The 21878-nt window shown below is 46.2% G+C and overlaps 1 protein-coding gene across 12 annotated transcripts in view; it reads right to left on the bottom strand.

Moving 5' to 3' along the window:
• VPS13B (vacuolar protein sorting 13 homolog B) overlaps positions 1-21878 on the bottom strand; it is a 733948-nt gene that overhangs the window by 11006 nt on the left and 701064 nt on the right. For all 12 annotated transcript variants that reach the window (XM_072773974.1, XM_072773970.1, XM_072773968.1 and 9 more), the window contains 4 exons: positions 13764-13882; positions 9720-10528; positions 5755-5931; positions 3530-3700 (listed from right to left, as the gene is read on the bottom strand). In XM_072773974.1, the coding sequence (XP_072630075.1) occupies positions 3530-3700; positions 5755-5931; positions 9720-10528; positions 13764-13882 (1276 nt within the window). The remainder of the gene's footprint in view (positions 1-3529; positions 3701-5754; positions 5932-9719; positions 10529-13763; positions 13883-21878) is intronic.

Below are 21878 nucleotides of genomic sequence, written 5' to 3'. Positions count from 1 at the left end.
GCAGAGATGGGGGGGTGTTTCCTGTGCTCCCCTCAAGTTGGAGGAGGAAGGCTTCATTAGGCAAGGCCCCAAAGGGCCCTCCCTTACCTCTTCCATGGCTAGCTCCCCAGCCTTAGGCAGAAAACACTGGCTTACTGATCTTTTGGTGCTGCCCTCACCACATGGTGTGATTTTATTTTGGATACTTTTAAAAATACTCAGGACAGAAGAGGCACAGGCCTAAGCTGTGACACTATAGCTCAACACTGCAGACAGATGAGACCTACACACAGAGGATATTAAGTATTCCAGCTTGAGGTGGGCCTGCTGTAAACAGAACACATTAGTTCACTGAGGAGGAAGCACCTCTTTGTCCCTAAATTCCCCACTAGCTGCAGTCAGTTAGCTAATGGCTGATCGCGGCCGCAGAGGAACTGCTCAAAAATGCCGTGTGCTGGTGCACGGCTCACTTGCTCGCCCAATCTCTCCCCCCATCCAGGGAAACTGTCCTGATTCACCAATACAGGCCCACCATGTTGGGATCCCACATGGCACACCCCCAGTGGTGCTGGCAACCCCAGAGTGCTTCACACGTCAGGCAGCGGCCCAAGAGAAGGGGATCAGAGAGGCAAGCTCTGGCGTCCTGCCTTTGGTATTCATGAGAGAGAAGTCACGTCTGGGAGGAAACATGGCGTATGACGGGGACACAGAGCTCACATCTCTCAGCACAGACTCTACGCTGCAGTAGGAAAGGGGGTGTTTGGGGAACGGACCTGGTAAGTGTGGGAAAGCCTGATGAGGCTTTCAATTCCACAGGCTAAACAGAGTCTTCCCCAAGGCCACTGCTTTCTCCAAACCGTGGTAGAGCTCTTCCAAGAGCCTCAGCGGCACCTCAAGCTGACACTTCCTCACCAACCTGGGGTGATGAGGCTGGGCACGACAGCTAAAGGCTCCCTTTGATTTTTCAAGTACCTTGTAACACTCCACAGTGTCCCCACAAGGGCAAAACAGAGGCAAGAAGGCCCACCAAACCCATAAACGTTTGGGAAAATGTATTTTTCCTACCCTGGAACATTCAATTGTTCAGTCTTCCAACATCCTGAGTGTTTCCAGGGGTGGAACCCTCCAGGGTGGGTGACATGTGGAAAAGCCCAGGCTCTTGTCCTGGTAGAGGTGTGACCTGGGCAAGTCACTTCATACCTATGCCTAGGGTTTGTAGATAGACCAAATAAGATGACACACATGAAAATGCTTTGTCAACTCTGAAGTGGTCTTTAAAAACAGTTTTACTAACTGGGTTGTTAAGGTTTCTTCTAGAGGAAGAAACCGAGAAACTAATATTGTGACTTCACTAAGCTCGAGTTTCAAACAATATGATAATAGCTCTAACTTCAATCAGGAACTTAACTGCATTTAGCAGTTTTGAACATCATTTCTGGGGATAAATGAAATGGTGATAAATCTAGACTTTCCCAGGGGAGGGGACTTGATTGGTGCTATTCCTCCTCTCGTCTTCCTGTCACACATCAGGTGGTCCTAGGACTAGACGTTCTGAGATGACCCAGTAATTAACTGGGACACAGAGCATTCTTGAACTCTGAGAGGGAAGGAAACTGGCTTGAGCCAACTCTGAGATGCCCACCGGGAACTAAAATGTCTGAGGAGCGCAGACTTGGGCATGCTGCTCAGTGTGCTGAGGGAGGTCCAGGTCAGGCCAGTGGTTGCAGCGGCAGTCAGTGCACACCCAGGAGGGATTTAGGACATCCACAGAACTCCTGAGCTTTTGGAAATTACCAGAGATGCGGAAAGACAGCGAACCCACTGAGGTTTTATAGACAGACTAAATGATCCCCTTACATGGATGAAGATGTGTAAGACGTGACAATGGCAAAGACCCAAGTTTTAGGACTTTCTAGCCTGGTTAACAATGGGAGCCACATTAAAAAATGTGACACCACAAAGGGAGGACCATGGATCCTCATGTTACGGATTTCTACCACTAGGCACAATTTTATACAGTGGCAACTGGGTAGTGGGTGTGGGCATCTCTGTGTGGGAACGGAACAGACTAGTTGGAAGGGACATAGCCACAGGCCAGCCAGCTCAGGTCTCCTCTGCTGAGCACTTATAAGCTCCAAAACGAGCTTGCATGGAGGAAAGGGAGCTCTCTGCCCACAGTAGATGGCATGGAAGCCCACAACTCTTAGCAAAAAGAGGTCTCACAGCCCCCAAACAATGACCTGAGGCGCTCCCCACCCCCATAACCCTCACCACTTCCTGTGGTTATAGCAACTGAATCTCTTGAGCTAAAACTAAAGCAAAAAATGTTCCTGCTGTTGCTCACTTGTCTCTCTTTGGTGGCTCATTCTTTGAAACGAGGCAACTATTATTGTTCCTTTGCAACCATAACATAACAATAAGCGCGCGTGACGCTGTTTACCAAGCACAGGCCCTAGGCCTGGCCCATGATGGACCACTATTATTACCTCTAATAATGTTATTACCAGCCCCAACTTAGCAGTGAGCAGCCTGGGTTTAGAGAAGGTAAGAATGTGCCTGAGGTCACAAAGGAAGGACCTGGACATCCCAGCCCGGGTCTGCTCGCTCCTCTGGAGTGTGGAACTCCCGTGCCTTGCCCTGGCAATTCTAGAATACTCCTTTACCCAGCAGTTCCAGCTGGAGCTGGAACTGGAGTCCCAAGCTCCCAGTTTCCACACGTCATCACAGACTGTTAGGACTTCGACAATTTCTAGTAACTTAACCTGAGCTTGTAACATCTTCCTACTTCCTCCCTGAGCCTTGGCTGAGCCGGGAGTTGAGGGTGGTGGGTAGAGCCACATACTGGAGAGAGGACGGATCCTTTCCAGCTCATCTTTTCTGACCTCTGCTCTCCCGGCCTCCGGGCATTTTGATCTCTGAGAGATGCACACTTCTTCAGACCGCAGCAGGCAGGCTGCCAAGCAATACAGTTTTAAATTCCTTTGCAAACAAATAAACAAAAGATACCCTTGAAAATCCTGCTCTGTGAAATTTCAGCTCTGAAACTTCCTTTTTATAGAGTTTTCCAAAGCAACTTATTTTTCGAACACTTGTAGTATTTGGAAATATCCACAGCAATCTTTGCCTCTAACTGTACCATCTGGCTGCTTGACAAACTGGTAATTGCCGAGTCAGGCTGGGCCGCACACTTGAAAAAACAAAAGGAGACAGTGGGCTCCTCAATGAAGTTTACAGGACATCTCTGCACGTTGCTCGGGTGCTTCTCGAGCAAAGGCGGGCGGCTGCAGGGCCTGAGCCTCACGAGGCGCCCCCTGCTCACTGTGGAGCACGAACAGCCCCGGCTGCCGTCCTGGTACGGGGCGCCCCCAGGGAGTGGGGCTCCTGTGCCCCGGCTCCGGGTCAGGCTCCGGGTCGGGCAGGAGGCCCCGGAGGTCCCAGTGTCCTGGGCATGCGGGCAGGAAACAGAGTGGGTGCCTCCGCCTCCCCGGGCCTCAGCAACGGCTGCAGGAAGGAGGGGTTCACAAGCAGCCCTGGCCCCTCACCCCCTTACCGAGCAGGCTGATGCCCAGCCGGGACAGGCCCTGTCGGAGCCCCTCGCCCAGGCTCTCAGGGAGCTGCCGCCGCCACTCCTCCTGCCGGTTGTAGTGCTCCTCATCTAGCGAAAGGCGGTCCATGTTCCGGGCCAGGCTCGTGGCCAGGTTGGTGATGGAGGTGAGGGTACCTGAGGGTACAAGAGCACACGAGTTGGCCTTCTGGTCACAGGGAGAGGGGCGGAAACACACCTGGGCCCCTGACCTGCCCCGGGGGGTGAGTGACGGTGGCTTCCTTTGTGCAGCTTGAAGCAAGGGCCTTAAGACAATGAGGGGAGGGGGCAACCTGGTTAGCTTGGTCAGTGGTGCCAGTGGCTCTTGATCTTGGAGTTGTGAGTTTGAGCCCCATGTTGGGTGTAGAGGTAGCTTAGAAATAAAATATTTAAAAAAAACGAGGTGGAGATTAACGTTTGCTTATAAGGGTGATGACACACCTCAAAAGGGGTAGAATGAGAATCTCTGTTGCCAAAGAAACACAGAGTTTCCCGTGAAACTACCATCCACCATCTTGAGGTGGTCAAGGCTTGGATAACACGGTAGTTTGGAAGTCTTCCTGGAGGCCCAGTATTGAAGGTTAAACTCTGCTCTCATTTTAAAGGTTCAGGTTCCATGGCTGAATCTTACACAGACTGTAAAGAAACATTTTTACTCAGGAATGGAACTTATTCCCTGCTTAGACAAAGCAAAGGGAGACAGTAAACTATCATTTGATGTTCTGAGGAACATTATGAGGAATGTGCCAGAGACAACATGTGCAATTCTGATTCTCAGGATGTTGCCTGAAGAAAGCAGGACACTAAAGGGAGTAAGTCATGTGAAAGCCACGATTTTGTCCGGTTTTCCTAAGAAAGGGATCTCAGCATCTTGCTCAGAATACTACCCAGCCCTCTAGCCAGTGTGCAGAGATCTCAGTGAAGCAAGACTGAAAGACATCAATGGACAGATCCTGAAGCTGACCAGTGAATTCATCCCATGGTGGATGCCCAGTTCAAGAAAAAAATGGAAGATGTCATTTTTGCAGCTGCGTCTTTACCAACAACCTAAAAAGAAAACTTCCCTGTGTACACACAGACATCAAAAACCAAAAGAGATTTTGTTAAGGGGGGGTGGGGGGGGGTGGAGAACAAGTGTAAAAAACATTCAATGAGTCAGTAGGCTAAAATTACCATTCAGCAGGTGTCGGGTGTCTTATTTGAAAATAAAAACAACAGAACCACAAAGATTCAAGTGTCGGGAGTGAGAAATCCACCAGTGACTCATCCGTGAGTCCCTCTGGCCCTCGGCTCACAGGCCTCCCGGACGGCTGGGGCCCAGGGGCATGGGCCTGTCCCCATCGACACGCCTCCATTTATTGCTCTTGCCATTCTCCTGCCAGCAGCCACCAGCCCCCCGACCTCCGGATGATGGGTGCTCATGTTTCAAGCTCCTCTTCATCCGAGCCTTCCAGAGACTTCCATAACCTGCCCACTCATCACAGACTTGCAGCACTGTTGACATTAAAAAGTCTTTATGGGAGAGAAGCCCTCTGCCCTGTTTTCCCTGCCTCCTGCTGAGAAGAAAAGAGGACTCAGATGGCCCTTGTTAGTTCCCGAGTCGCTGCCAACCTGACCAAAATATCAAGCACATACGGGGAAAACGAAAACACGCCCCTTCACGTGGGCCCGGCGCAGTTTGGCCTCCGTGCCGGCCGAGCCGCGCGCCACCAGATGGCACTGTTGACGTGGCATGCCGGCGGGAGGCTGGGACGGTTTCCGCGGCCAAATGTACGTCCAAGTGTGTCCATATCCTTCCCAAAGTTATGACAACTGTATCTACATGAAAAAAAATGATGAGGCAACACAGTGTAGGGTTTCTGATGTTTAGCAGAAGTCCTGAACACCTTTAATATTTCTTTATTTATCACATGGAATAACAGTTGAGCCAATCCTCATTTTCCCAGTGGGAGGTTTAAAATTCTGAAGTTCTGAAAACATTTTCACACAATGCAGGCAAGTAGTGATCTGTTTAAAACATAAGACATCCTCTGTGAGCTTTGTGACAAGTCCAACATTTCACTGCGACCTGACAGGCCAAACAAAGGTAGAGGCACGGTTCATGCACTGCAAACTTGAACGTGTTCTTTAAAAGCAAAACATAAGGCAAGGAATGAAAATGAGACATTAGGAAAAGAAACCAAAATAGCTACCTTTGGAAATGTGCTTTACAAAGGATGTTGTTCCTCTGGAAACTCCACTCACAAAGGCTCCGGGGCCCCTGGTCAGCCCCTCGTATGGAAGCCTGAAGAAGTCGGCGATCCCGTTCCCGATGCTTCGCACCAAACTCGCTGGGCTGCCGAGGATTTCCAGAGATCCAACCACCCAGCCTGTGAGGGACCAAAGGGAAGGGGTTACCAAAACCTTAAATACAGCACTTTCAAAATTTGGGAAAAGTGACCATTTTCCCTGCAATTCATTTTTCACACTGGAATTGAGAATGTAATAAGCTCCTCTGGAGCAAAATATGGGAAATAACTCATTCACTGTGAATTCATAAATGGCAAACTTTCATACTTTATAAATCAAAGTGATCCTTTTGGCAGCCTAGCAAATAGCTTTACTCTGACTTCCTTGCCCGAGCCTCCCATATTCCCGCTAAAAGGGACCCGCGGGCAAGGGGATACACACTCCCAGCCACCCGAGAAAGGGGCGGCCTCTTAGGGTGCAGGTGTTTGCAGTCTGCGGAGTTATCTTTAAAACCACCCCAGGGCAGCGGAGACATGGGGGTGGAGGTAGGAGGAGAGGCCTGGTGGGGGTGGGGGAGGAGGCCAGATGCTGAACGGGGTGTTGCAAAGGAGATGCAAAGTTCTGACAAGGACAGAGGAGTTATTTTTAATCTTTCCCAATCCTACCAAGCTGAGTGCTTCCCTTTGGAGCAGAGCTGGAGCCAGACACATGTCTCCCCCTCAACCCAGCTTCAGTTGTGTAAACATCGGTGACATGGACATACTGATTAGGTTAGCGAGAGGGGAGTGTTCCCTTCCCGTGTCCCGGGAGGGGAGCTTTGGATCTGGTTTCCTAGTGGAGCCGGGGGCTTGCCAGGGGCTGGCCTGCTGGCCTGGTTGTGGTGCAGGCCGCCTCGTGGGAATGTGGCTGTGGTGAGAACTCGGAGGGAGGGGCTTGGTCTCTACAACACCCCCCCCAACCCCCCAGCACTGGAGGTACAGGCAAGGCCAAGGGCTAAGCACAGGCTCCTGGACAGACCCGTCCCCTAGCCTGGGGTTCACAGTGCTCTCCTGCGGGAGCCAGTCCTGCCTCACCAGCAGATTCTTGGAGGACAAATCTGGGACAGACCCTCGGACAAGCTGCTGATCCCAGAGGGTCAGGAAAGTGTGGCTGCTGCAAGAAGCAAGCCAGAGCCTTGCCGGTTAATTTCTAGGCCAGCTTTATAGAGACAGCGACATTCTTAAATTTCTAGCCCACTCCTCTTCTCTGGAACATTAGGAGGAAAACACTAGGGTTTAGGTTAAAAGAAGGAATCATTTCAAGAGACAAAGACTATAAATGGGCTGGCCTAGGGGTACTGGACCTCAGCTTATGTACTGCTCACAGCAGTTGTGCAAGTGAAGTACTTTTAGCCCCTTTGCATAAATTCAGATGAGCTAATGACTGAGACTCTCCCTGGGGTCAGCGGGAGCAGGCATGGGGACAGAGGTGAATCTGAGATGGTGTTACCCTGTCTCTACCTCCACTTCTTCCAGGCAGGATGAGGAGGCAAGTGTGGCTCAACTGTTCACAGTCTCTGTAGGTAAAGAAACAGCGGATTCCCTTTAACCGGGAATAGTTATAAGGTTCCACCTGCAGGCAGCAAATTGGTCTGCAAACATATTAATTCTCCATAGACTTCACAACCCAGATAAAGAAAGGAGAGTAAGCTACTGCCAAGCAAAGACCATCTACAATGGGCCCATCTGAGCCAGTGCAGAAGGGCCCAGCGTGAAGGGGTGCCACCCAGGCTCACCGTCTGGCTCCCCCTGCGCCTGGCCCCACCACCAGAAGGCAGGGTGTGGTCTCCTGGATCAGAACCACTGCCTGACAGAAGCACTACGTGTGGACCAGAGCTACTTCTCGGTGGCATCTGAGCTAGCCGGAAAAGGGCAGTGAGTATCCGAGGGCACTCCTTTATTTTCCTCCAAAAGCAAATATATTTTTTGCTTATTTGTTTGGAAATTGTTGAAAAAGAATGTCCATCTGACTTTCCATCAAATCGAGACTTGGTTGTAGAGGGGCCCGAGGAAATTAGAAAGCCTACATGCTTTCCTTCAAATAGGGCCATTCATTTTTAATTACTGTTTATTTTTTAAAACCTCTTCAAGGTGAATCCACAAACTTCCCTAGAAATGAAGTCAGGGTATTTCGACCATCCTGGTCAAGAACCTTCTAGTCAAATTCATGGGTGGATCCCGCCCCACGGGCCATACAGATGCAACCTGTTCACCGCCAGGCCAACCTCCCTACCCCTTCCTCTACAAGAACGCTAACACATTCTCTGCGGAGTCTCCTACCTGGGTGCTGGTAACCTTCTAGCATCTTCCCATTCTGTCTGGGGCTCTAAGATCTTGGCCCTCTATATTAGAATTTCTTGTCCCACAGTATAAGGAGGTTGGGACAACAGCTTAGAGAATTTTTAGGTGGATTACAAAAAATCCAAACAGAATGTTCTTGTGAAACCTCATCAAGAACAAAAAACAAAACAAAGAGAGCATTTTTCGCACACGGGCCACTGGGATGTGGCTCCTTAGTGCCACAGCTGGGTCCCTCATTACCCACATGGGTGCCCCCCACACCTTGGCACTACGTGGTGGCCTGGCGGGAGGCTTTGTCCTGCTGGGCCCCAGAGCAGAGCCTGGTAACTTACAGGCCTGCTTCGCATGCTAAAAGCAAAAACTGCTTGAGAGGTTAAGTTTCTGGAATTGTTTATAAATATACCCATCTATTAAATTTGAAATGTTAACTGCTTATTTTTGAATGATTTCTTAGCAAGAGGGAAACATTCTCTTCATTGTTGTGCAAGCTATCAAAACAATGGTCCCAGCCGGGCCCTCCCCTGATCTTGTCATTTTCACTTAAGACGCGCGTGGGTAACCTTACTAACTCTGTGAATGTCACTGTGGGGATAATGCAATCTCACCAGTCTGGCCACAGCAGGGGCCATTTACTATCACATCAAACTTGTATGGGAATGCTTTCACCAAGTACAGGGTCATCGACCTTCTTTCCTCTGTTCCTCTCGGGAAGGAAGACTACCATGTTCTTTGCTAAGAAAGGACCCACAAGGCCAACTCCGGTTGGTGTTTGTTGCTTGAATTCATGGGAACATGAGGGGCTGGATAATCAAACTGAAATCATGTGGGAGAGTGAATTCGGTGAGGAACGTGTGTTTTGATGCCAGCTACCACAGAGTATTCGGAGACCACTCTGTCCCCTGCACGGAACCTTCAGCGCATAGTACTTACCATATGACATTTTGTACGCACACTCAAGCCACCCCCGCCCTCTGCAGCAGACTTTTCCATCTCGGGGTGGGGGTGGTGGGCGCTGAAAGTGGTCGGACACACCAGCCACTTTCTTTTTGCTATCTGTCTAGATAGGCAGGGCCACACTCGATAGGTAGAAAGCTCTTTATGCATCTTACGAGCACACAAATCCTCTGAATTTTGCACCTACAGCTATTCATTCACTGTAATGTAGGAAGCTAACATCCTACAACTGGATTTCTTTTAGGCCCAGGGGCTGAGGCCTGGGGTTAGTTTTCCTAATTGCACAAATACACTAATCCAGAGCTTTGGACCTGCAGGGAGCTGCTAAAGTATCTGCTACATGGGATTAAAAGTCGAAGTTGCATTACAGTGTTTATTATGTGCCAAGGGCTTTTATTCTATCCTCTTGGAAATATTAAAACCCATTTTATAGATGAGGAAACCGAGACTCGGGGAGATAATCTGCCCAAGGCCTTGCCTGTGGCAGAGCGTGGATTTCAACCTACTGCGGGCTAACTGCAAATCCCAGGCCCTCCCCTCCCACTGCCTCGCTTCCCTAGGTCTTGAGGGCGATAAGGCACCCTGGAAGCAGTTCCCTCTGGCCCGAGCTCTAGCTCATTGGCCTGTGACCTCACCTGCTCTGAAAAGGGCCCCCGAGGCATAGTGCATCGCCAGGGCATGGACGAGCTGCCTGGCCGTGGTGAAGACCGGGCCTCTTTCGAACACCGAGAAGGACAGTGGCGTGTGGTCGGAGGCGATGTACAGCTTGAGGGAAGCATGGATGCTGACGAGGAGACTCACTGGCTGTATCACCAGTTTCCGTAACTTCACAGGATTCACCAAGGCCCTGGCGTGCTGTCTGACCTGTGTGGGCAACACCTGCTCCCCGCCGGAGGGGCCCGCAGGGCAGCCGGCCAGGTCGCCGCTGGGCAGGTAGGTCTCGAAGAGTGTTCGAATGTAATACACGAACGTGTCTTCCACGTAGAACCGGGCGGGCTTCAGCTCAAAGCGCAACTCATTAATGTCATCCAAGCGGCAGCTCCTGCCCTCGCTCAGCGTGAGGCAAAGCTTGATGAAACAATCTTTCTTGTACTCTTCCAGGTCTCTGCCGGATGCCAGCAGGCTGTGCACTTTAGCCCGCTGCACGGGTCCTGCGTTTTCCCCCTGGCACACCAGGACAGCAAAGTGGAAGTTGGACTTGCTGTACAGCTGGTTGTCCAACTGCAGGTCCCCACAGTAGAGCTCCACGGCGTGGAGCCGCAGGGGCGCGGCGACGGCCTCTTCCCCGGGCAGGGGACCAGCCACGGGGGCCACTTGGAGAAAAACATGGTCCAGTGTGAGTCTCAGGAGCTCAGATGATGCTTTGTGGTGGCTGAGGTCATCAAACACCACCAGGCTCAACTGCGTGATGAACAGTTTAAGTGTCACCATCTTCTCCAGAGTTCTAAAGGAGAGACGGAAGAACATCAGTCTCACCCTTGCTCTTTTTTCTTTCTTTTACTTCTCCCCTCCTTCCTCCCTCCCTGCTCCCCCTCAGTAGTGCCATATTACACACCTCCTGATAGTCCATCAGATTCTCATGAGGAACAAATATTCAACTTTCAGTTCATGGTGTCCAGACAGAGCCGGTCACACTCCCAACAGTACTGGGAAAAATGCTGTCTACGGGACTTTACAAGCTCTCACTGCGTTCTGTACGAGCTTGCTCATCAACATCAGATTTTTACCCTAAGATTCTTCTAGTCTTTGCACACCAAATCTCTATCAAGATCATCTCAAGGCAGAAAGGTAAAATCAAATAATCCAAACTCCTCACTGTGAAGTAAAGTGAACAGAAGAAAAGTCGCCAAGGGCCCAGGTCCCCGGCCCACCTTGCATGTCTCGGCCTCAGGCCAGCCCCTCTGTGGTGCACGAAAGCCTTCTGCTGCCACCTGCTCCAGGCATCACTCCAGCCACCCACCCCCTCCTATGTCCTCATTTTTTCCTTCATTACTAGCAGCCTCTAACCATGAGGTTATTTCCTGTCTTGATAATCACTCTTGTAACTCCACTTCCTCCTCTGGCTACTGCTCTGTTTTCTACTCTCCCTCACATATAAACGTCTCCACTGTCTGCTGCAGGCTTCCATCATCTCTTTGCAGTGCTCCAAGCAGGCTTCTGCCCCACAGTCTACCCAAACAACTCTTACCCAGTGACTTCTGTGCTACTGGGCCTTTTGGTCTGTGGCTCACCTGACCTGTAATTGCATTTTACCTTGTCAATAAGTCCTTCTGTCTGGAAACACTCCCTTTATAGGTCTTCTCTTGGCTCTTCTACATCCTCACTCATCCTGTGACCCCCCTCTTCTCCCTGACCACTGAAAATTAAGGTGCCCGAGGTTTGGCCCTTGCCATCCCCTTGGAGATCATGGCTTGATACGCAGTCCCTGTGCAGATGACTCTTCTGTCACAACATCAGCTTAGAACTACCCGACTGCCAGTCTACAATATCTAACTGCCTCTCCACATAGATGCTTGTCTCAACTTGTCATGTCTGCAATCAAACTCTCAATCTTACCCTCCACCCCCAACCTATAAATGGTCTTTCCTATCTCAGTTAATGGCAACCACATCCTACCACTTGCTTAGAGCACAAATTTGGGAGTTATCCTTGATACTTCTATTTTCAACCCTTACTTAGTGCATCAGGGAAATCTCATTGGTTTTTTTCTTAGAAAGCACGTCCAGAATCTGACCTTTTCTTCCCATTTCCACTGATCTCATCATAGTCTAAGCCATCGGCATCTCTAGTGTGAGTAACTGTAACAATCTCTTAACTAGTCTCCCTGCTTCCACCTTTACCTCTCTCCAGTCTACTTCAATGAAGCAGCCAATGATTTTCTAAAAATTTAGGTCAGATCAGATCATGTCACTTCTTTACTCAAAATGCTCCAAGGATTGCTCCATTTCATTCAAAATCAAAGCTAGGCCCTACACAAGTCCCCCTGGTCCAGCTCTTACTTCTCTGACCTCAGATACTATTACTTTCACTTTCACCCACTCTATTGGGCCCACATTGGCTCCTCTCGCGCTCCTCCAATATACCAGATACACTACTTCAGACCTCTGAAACAGCTGTGCCCACTGTCTGGAAAGCTTTCCCACCAGATAGCCACGTTATTATCTCCCTTGCAGCTTTTGAGTCTTTACTCAAATGTCAACTTCATGGTGAGGCTTACCTACACCGGTTTTTAAAAATTTTTCTCTCTCTGTTCCTATGCCCTGGCATTCCTGGTCTTTCTCACCCATCTATTTTTATCCCTGCAGAAAGCCAACCTTCTACTGTATCATAAAATTTCCTTTTTTATTATGTTTATTCTCTTCCATTCTATACCTATGAGTGTAGAAAAAGCAGCGATTTTGGTCTTTTTGGTCACTGCTGTGTTCCCATCTCTAGAATAGCACCTGGCATCCAGCAAGCCAAAAAATATTTGAATAAATGAATTAAGGCAATACTAGTAAATATTTGTGTTTTTTGAAAAATAGAAACTTCCTATTTCTACCACTAAACGTATAATTTGTTGCTACTCTGATCAATTATGCACTATTAATGCCCTAGACAAATGTTTCTGAAATTGTTGTACAGGCTTGAAATTTTGTGTTATGTAATTTTATATTAAGCCTCCAATTTTGTTATGCTGCTCATTTTTTACAAGCAAAAACATTCTACCCAATGTTGTCTGAGATATTGTAAGTTCAAATTAATAACGAGTTGGCAGGTCCTAATTAATAAATTCTTAACTATATATGAAAAGCAAGGGACTTTTAAAAAAATGTATGGAAGTTGATATTATTATTTTACATTTTAAATAGAAATTTAATAATAAACTTCTGATGCTAAAATAAATTCTTCTTGTAGAAAATTAAATTGCAGAAAATTACTAGATAATCATTTATAAGCACTGTATCTATTGAAAATTTGGTTCCTTCTTTTGAATCTTAGTTCTAGAAATGTTTTCTGATGTTGCTCAAGTGCCTTCCAGGAAATGGCAACAGTTTACATTTCCACTTGAACTGTATATGATGACAAATCATTGTTACTTAGGTAAGTAATATCTTACTTAAATTTGCATTTTTTTGATTACTCACATTTCCTCTTTCACAATTTCCTTTTTTTTTTTTTTTTTAGCTTCCTACAATTTCCTGGTCATGCATGTGCCTTTACTTTTAGGAGGAGCTAGCTTCATACCATTTCTATTGGATTATAGCAATTCTCTTAAATTGAGTATATTAACTCTTTGGTTCATGTTTGTAAAATCTGATGGCAACACTCTAAGAGGTGAATTTATTGTTGATGGAGCTCTAATTGCTAAGTCAGATTACTAATTACTAGGTGGTCAAGCGGATACAGAAGTATTAATGTACATTTCATGCTGATGCTAATATGTAATTCGAAGATGCATATTTTAGTTTGTAAATCATTTTGTTAAACTTACCAATGGAAGGGGTACCAAAGAAGATAAAGAACTGCTTTTTATAGGTACAACTTAATGCTAATGACCATATCCTTATGGATTACACAATAATTCACCAAAACCTTTAATGTATATATAGAGATGATCATGAATGGTAAGTAGCAGGCTTATGACTTTATAACAGGAAAGCTTACCATACTGCTAATGGGATAATAACTAATCCTACCTGTTGCTGGTGGTTAAAATAGGTTCCACTTTTCCTTCTGGGGCCACAGTGATGAAGACTGTGCCACACTGAAGGATGATGTCCACATATACATAGCCAAAGCCAGTCAGGAACACAACCTGCAAAAAGAATATTCAAAATCTGATTAAAAAGAAGTAAGAAACACTATCTGCATGGCTGCCTTCAAAGGTCTTAAGTTCTGGCTCAACAGCTAGTTCTATTTCTTTATATCGATGTGTACAGGCTATTCAGCTGAATTTATTGATTGCTTGATTGATTTTATTTATTTATTCATGAGAGACAGAGAGAGAGAGAGAGAGAGAGAGAGAGGCAGAGACACAGGCAGAGGGAGAACCAGGCTCCATGTAGGGAGCCCGATGTGGGACTTGATCCCGGGACTCCAGGATCACACCCTGGGCTGAAGGCGGTGTTAAACCGCTGAGCCACCCAGGCTGCCCTATTCAGCTGACTCAAAAAAAAAAGAAAGAAAGAAAGATCAAATCCAGATTTTTCAATATCCAGTTGTAAGGTTCATTGCAAAAAACAATGATGGATGACAGGACATGAGTGTCTTCATTCTCTGCTTCTTTGCTTTTGGCAAATAGCTCTGTGTGGCCTAGAGCCCAGCTACAGGTCAGCTTTATGTGGGCATACGAATCTCTGGTGGGAAAAAAAAAAAAACCCTGAAACTCAGGACTTGAAATGCAACATACAAACAACTTTTAAACTCTTGAGTGTTGAGTTACTACCACGAGGATGCCCTTCTATCCTTGGACATAGAAGCATACCAGAAAACTTACCAATGAGAAACGCCATAATACCCCAAGGTCCCTTGGTCCCTCACATAACTTGTAACACTACTGTTAAATAACTTCATTTGCTTGGAGTCAAAATTAATTTTTCTTCCATGGGAAGGTGGACTAAGACCCCAAAAAAGTTCTACCTCAGAAGCCAGGTACCAGGCTGGAGAACAGATGTCCTTTCAGCATCGAATACCAAGGTTGCTAAAATGGATAAATATTTGAAAACAGAACTACTTGAAAAACAACTCCAAGAACATCATGTTCACAGCCAGCATTACCTAAGAGTAGGAGCAAGAACCTCCTATGTTCGGGAACGCTAATTTTGATAATTTGCAGTATCAATTCAGTCCAAGTCTGGGCCCTTTATTACTGTTAGGACAGTAAATAAAAGGTTGAAAATTCCCGGATGAAGGAACAAAGCAAGGTGCCTGCCTGACATGTAATGAACAGACTCTAATGCTGACCATATGATGAGTACCGGAAAATATGTACACAGAACCACAGGAGAGAGTCACAGACTCAGACCACTGAAGTGACTTCAATGACACTGGGCTTCTTTCTTGCATAATGGCTCCTCCTTCAGAGATCCTGACCATATGCAGCACTCAGGGCACCTGGACAACCACCTCTCCCTCCTCTGCTCATCTCCTGCAGCATAGCGCTCATCAGATGCTCCAGTCCTGCTCATCCTCTACGAGTGCCTTCTCTTCCATCCTATGGCCACACTATAGCTTAGCCCCATAGCTTAGCCCTTGTCTGTCACTCAGCAGACCCTGTGCCCAGAAGACACCCTCCCCCACATTGGTCCTTTCCAAATCCTATGTATGGTCACAAATCCGTACTGTTTGCAGTACAGTCACTCAACTGCTAGACTGTCAGTTTCTTGAGGCAAGGAGAGGAGTCCATCTGTTCTTTATGGACATGTTTCCCAAATGGATTGTTTTGCAAAAATATGTGTTTCAAAAGACCTTGTATCCTGAATTTGCCTTATCTGTTCTAAGGTAAAAATTGAACTTGACTAGGACAAAATCTGGAATGCAGCCAACTTAAAAACTGGCTCAGCTCACGAATCTAAAACAAAACAGGTATTATTTCAGAAACATTGACATTTATTATTTTGTATGATATACAAAGTCACCTTTTTTTAAAAAAAAAAGTTTACTTGAGACAGAGAATGCATGCATGTAAGGGGGGAGGGGCAGAGGAAGAGGGAGAGAAGCAGGCTCCTCATTGGGCGTGGAGCCCAACATAGGGCTTGACATGGAGCTTGATCCTGTGCCCCCCTAGATCATGACCTGCTCAGAAATCAAGAGCGGGATGCTCAACTGACTGAGCCACCCAGGTGACCCAAGTCAACTGCTTTTTTACTATGCTTATGATGTGAGAGAATTCGTTTGGCACAAACCTTTCTAAGGCCCTGTGCCCCCACCTATATTTTTCTCTCAGTGACTGTAACTTCAGTGCATGTCTCAGGGTTTTAGGATAGAACTGTCAACACTCAAAAGAGGGAAGGAAAGGATAAAAAAGGGGAATATTTATTGTTCTGCTCATTTTCAAAGTCATCTGTAGGCACTGTGAAATGAGGATCCTGGTTCCTTCTAAGATAGTAAAGACAAGGCAAACTGATGGTTTTTGTTAACTGCCCAAGGGACTTTGTTTCAATTTTAGTATATGTGCTGCTGAAGCGAGCACTGCCCAAGGGACTTTGAAGCAAGTAAATGGACCTAATCCTTTAAGGTACCTCTCCTGGTCGAAAATCTGGACTTGAGAAAAATTTTGCTATGTTTTCCTTTCACCCACCACTAGAATGGAAGAGACATGGACTTTAGTTCATGTTGTTTTTCACAGGCAGAGAAACAGCTCACAATGTCAAGCATTTTGTCCAGTGGCAGCTCTACGGAGTAGGGAGGTAGGTATCTCACTGCTAGGGAAATTAGGCACCTGTACCTAGGTTCTCTCAGAAGTCTTTTTTTTTTTTTTAAGGGGTGAGAGTGGGACACATTTTTTTTTTAAAGATTTTATTTATTTATTCATGAAAGACACAGAAAGAGAGGCAGAGACACAGGCAGAGGGAGAAGCAAGCTCCATGCAGGGAGCTTGACGTGGGACTCTATCCCAGGTCTCCAGGATCGCAACCTGAGCTGAAGGGGGCGCTAAACTGCTGAGCTACCCAGGCTGCCCTCTCTCGGAAGTCTTAAAATAAATCCTTGTTTTGGTCTGATGGTCTGGTTGTTAATCATTCAGCCAATTATTGGATACTTAGAGTGCACCTACGAAGAGCATGGCACTATATTAGTGATGGAGAAGATTTCTTTTTTTGTTTTTTAAAGATTTATTTATTTTAGAGCAAGAGCGTGAGCACATAAGCCGGGGGTGGGGATGGGGGAGATGAAGAGGGATAGAGAAGCAGACTCCCCACTGACCAAGGAGCCTGATGTGGGGCTCCATCTCCCGACTCTGAGATCATGACCTGAGCCAAAATCAGGGACTGGATGCTTAACTGACTGAGCTACCCAGGCACCTAAGGAACCAAGAAGATCTAATCACACCCTCCAATTGCTCTCAGCTTAGCTAGTAAAAAAAGCCAAGGACACAAATGATGAGATAATAACTAATATTTCCAGGGCAGAGATGTATAGCATGCTTCTCCCTCTTAGTGTATTAATCATCATGATCTCTGTATAAGCTCATGAGGGCAATGGCTGTGTGTCCATTTTCTTCAGTATTTATAACCAGTACTTGGTATGCAATCAAGATCTGATTGGGCATCATGATATCATCTCAGTGTGGCTCCTGTGGTAGAGACTTCTAGTGTCCACCCATACCTAGCTCCTTCTAGGCACAGAATAGGATTATACTCCTCACTCCCTTGTGGTTAGGTATGGCCATGTGACTAAGTGCTGGTCAATGAGCTAAAATAAAGATAGAATTGATATTGTTACTTCTGAGTCAAAGCATAAAAGAGCCAGTCTTCTTCCCCTGCTACAGAGACTGAATAAAGGCTTTATGTTCTAGATCAGTGGTAGGATAAATCCAATCCATGGCCTGTTAAATGTAAATAAAATTGGGGGGGGGGAGGGAATATAGCTATGCTCATTATATATATATATATATATATATATATATATATATATATATATATATATATATATATTGTCTCTAATAGCAAAGTTGAAAAACTGAGGGATTATATGGCCTGCAAAGCCTAAAATATTTACTGAAGAAGAAGAAACTTTTTGAAGAAGCAGCTTGTTGACTCCTGGTTTAGCTGGTTGTGGCAGATTATTACACAGTCAAGGAGCTGCACATCCAGCTTCCAGGCCCTTCATTCAGTCCCTTTTCCTACTGACACAGAGCTCAGCTATGTGCCTGCCATCGACTGATGGGACATCAGCAAACATGAGACAAGAAGTCTGTCAAAGCTTGCTTGCTGGGGTTTGCCCTCCTGCCAACCATGTAAGGAAGTCTGGTTTAGCCTCCCTAGACAGGAAAGACCACATGGTGAGAGAGATGCCCAGACTTTCCAGCTGAACTCATCCCTCTGCCAACCTCCAATAGAATGTGGCTGCATGAGTGATCCCAGGCTCATTCTGCAGAAAAATCATCCAGACAAACCTTCAGACTCATGAGACATTAGTCATTTTCAGGCCTCTAGGTTTTGGGGGTGGTTTGTTACATTGGGGCAGACAGAAGGTAATGGAATCTCCATCACCTGCATCCCTGAGTGACCATGTAGAACAGAGCTGCCTGGGCACAAAGCATGAGCAAGATGTAAATGCTAGGATTCTGATAGGCAGCAAAACCTAGCCTATACTAACTAATACAGTATAGTTATTGGTGATAGAAGTAAGGCTCCAGCAGAAATCTAAAATATGAGTCCTTGGCTTAGTGGTCAGGCAGCAGAAATTGATATTTGAAGATACTACAGTGGCAATTCATGTTATGAAGTAGCAAGACATTTCATAAGACTGTTGTCTGAGATTACCTGGGAAGCAGATTATAAACCTAATCCATTGGTACCTCCAAAAGATGAAGTTCAGAAACAAACATTAGTAGCATGTGTTGTTGCTGTTGGCTGTCTCTGGCGATATATTCTGTAGAAGACATGAGCTCAGAAAAGAATTGGCCAGTTTGCAAATAAAAATGAAAGGGAATAGAGAGAGAGAGCAGGAGATCAAAGTTCAGTCTTTGGATATGAAGGCAGATTAATACTCTGCCTTAACCTCTTAACTGTTTAAGTGACTCAGAAGACAGTTTACATTAAAAGTATAAGTTTGCCATAGAAGCTCTCTTAAATCTAGAGAGAGGTAAAGAAGACAGACATACCTTGGAAAGGACCATGGACGTGGTTATCAGTATTACAATCCTCTGAAATCAACTAATTTTTGAGAAATGACTACTGCCCAGTAAACCCATGAGCCTAGACTAAAGGAGGCTATGATTGCTTGAGAATTACCACAGCTTCAGATGTAATTGGGGAAGATCTCTGAGGGATGATTCAGGGACTAGAAGAAAAATACTGAGAGCAGTTCCAAGAGTAGAAACAGGGCTCAAAGACTAGCTCTTGCTCCAGGGTATAAACCCCACAATTATGAGCTCAGAAAATTTTTATAATTGTCACAGATGCGGGGCTGCCATTACAACTCATTCTTCCCCTTTCCATTTTTTTTTTAAAGATTTTACTTATTTATTCATGAGAGACACACAAAGAGAGAGAGAGAGAGAGGCAGAGACACAGGCAAAGGGAGAAGCAGGTTCCATGCAGGGAGCCCAACGTGGGACTCGATCCTGGGTCTCTAGGATCACGCCCTGAGGGGCTGAAGGTGGCACTAAACCCATGAGCCACCAGGGCTGCCTTTCCCCTTTCCATTTTAGAGGGGTTACCATGGTTATCCTAGCTTGTAAAATGGGGGGAAGGGCAGAAGGACAGGAACTCACAACTCCAAAAGAAGGCAGTCATGTCCAGACCTAAGCATCACTCAGAAGTACTGGATTTCCAGTGGGATGCTCTCACTGGACAGAACCCTGGGGAGGCTGTTTGTTTGTTCCACGTGTGGGAAAATGGACAATTAGATAACAGATGGCTGAGGGGATTCCTGCTGCTGAGTTATTCGTTACTGCAGCATAAGCCAGTCAGTCCTGATGGGCACCATCACTTTGGTGTTTTTTCTTTCTTCACCTCATACTGGTAGAGTGTGGGTGTGTGCATGTCTGGGGAGGCTAGTGGCAACATGTAGCAGGAGCTGTGCGTCTCTAACCACTGCACACTTGGAGGACACTCTGTGTTTACCCTTTATGTGCTGGAGCACTTTGATCAGTGAGATTCTCTCCCACGAGTGTGGGTGTAAGAATGCCATCCCAGCCCCATGTCCTGCCCTCTACTTACTACATTGTCTTTTACTATGATTACAAATAGGAAACACTTTATTTATTTATTTATTTATTTTTTATTTTTTATTTTTTATTTTTTATTATTTATTTATTTATTATAGTCACACACAGAGAGAGAGAGGCAGAGACATAGGCAGAGGGAGAAGCAGGCTCCATGCACCGGAAGCCTGGCGTGGGATTCGATCCCGGGTCTCCAGGATCGCGCCCTGGGCCAAAGGCAGGCGCTAAACCACTGCGCCACCCAGGGATCCCAGGAAACACTTTAATATAAACTTGTGCTTTTCTATATATCGTTATCTTTATTAAAATGATGGCTTATTAGATTCATGTCCAATGAACAATATTTTTAAAAATTATACTAATTTAATATTACTAAGTTAATAAGTTACAAGGGGACACAGGAAATAAAAGGATGAATTCTTGAAAGTCTCTCTTTCCGTGTCCCTCTCTCTTTTTCCCTGTTGGCTGCATGTGGCAGTCTAGGGATAATCAGGAGGGAGATATAAAACATCCCAGCACTGCAACTGAGGTAGACTTAAATCATAGGTAGAACTGTTAGTAAAACTCCTTCTGCACTCTCCTCACCTCCTCTTGTATTTTACTGATTTCTTTCTCAACTGGGCTACAACAGCCACGGGGTATACCTTGCTGGGCCTCCGTCCTTTACACCTCACTCATGCTGCTCCCGCCTCAGACTTTTACCTCCTTTTGTGATGAGTAATGAGTAAACCTGACTGGCCAAGTGAAGCATTATTTCTGGATGTGTCTGTGAGGATGTTTCTGGAAGGGATTAGCATCAGTAGACTCAGTGTACTGCTTTCCCCAGTGTGGGGTGGGTGGGTCTGTAGAGGGTCTGAAAAGAATAAAAGGTGGAGGAGGAATAATTTGCTCCCTCTCCCCTGCCTCACTGTTGAACTAAGATGTCTTATTTCATCTTCTGGTAAATTCATACCATCAGCTCCCTTGGTTCTCAGGTCTTTGGGCCCAGACTAAATTACACTATGGTTTTCCTGGTCTCCAGCTTACAGATGGCAGATACTCAATCTCCATAAATAGATCTGCAGGTAAGTCAGCCATTTTATTTGTTCTGACCTTTGCCTAAAATTCATTTTTCATAAAAACTTTTACTCCCTGTTTTGGAAAGGAATAGATTGAAAAGGTACTACTTCTATCTCCAGCTCAAGTGGCTTGTAAGAAAATATCTTAAGGAAAACCATGATATGCAAGAAGTCAAGACGTAGGCTTTGAAGGGAAGAAGAAATTTGCAGGTGTGCTATGGGACTGACCCTTAACCTGTAGAGGGAATAAAGGAGTAAGATGTCTCAGGTGGTGGTCTAAGTAGTCTAGTGGACTGGAAAGCCTCCTCTGGGCTGGACTCTGTATTTTACTAATCATTTGGGTGGTATCTGTGGATATAGAGTTGAAGGTGATGAGGCTGACAACAGAGACCTTCTGAGGGGCTACTGCCAAACTCTGGGAGAGGGATGATGGGAAAAAGCCTGAAGTAGACCATGGTCCCAGAGAGAAGGGGTGGATCCAGAGACATTTCTGAGGAATTTCTGCCAGAACCAGGTGACTTACTGGATGTGTGGGGGTAAAGAGGGAAAGGGAAGACACTGGGGTTCAGTAGGAAAACTATAGGCTTAGATGCTTGGCAGTCAGAGTCTGGATCCCAGGTTCACTTGCTTTGTGCAAGGTGACTTCTCGGGTTTCGGGTAGCATCTACCTTTATGGGATGTGGCAGGGACTAATGATAATATTTACAGAGTGCTTGACATAGAGCAATAAGTCAATACAAATTTACATACATAGTATTTAAGGTTTTTATACTGGGGAGTTGTGACTCTAAGAGAAGCTGGCCTGGGAAATGGCATATGATCACTCGGGTTTCAGGCATGCTGGGTTTGAGGTGCTCCTCAGT

The sequence above is a fragment of the Canis lupus genome, chromosome 14 (assembly GCF_048164855.1).
Source record: "Canis lupus baileyi chromosome 14, mCanLup2.hap1, whole genome shotgun sequence".
Taxonomy (NCBI): Eukaryota; Metazoa; Chordata; class Mammalia; order Carnivora; family Canidae; genus Canis; species Canis lupus.
The sequence above is the reverse complement of the archived record's forward strand: the minus strand, read 5'-3'. Positions and strand labels throughout refer to the sequence as shown.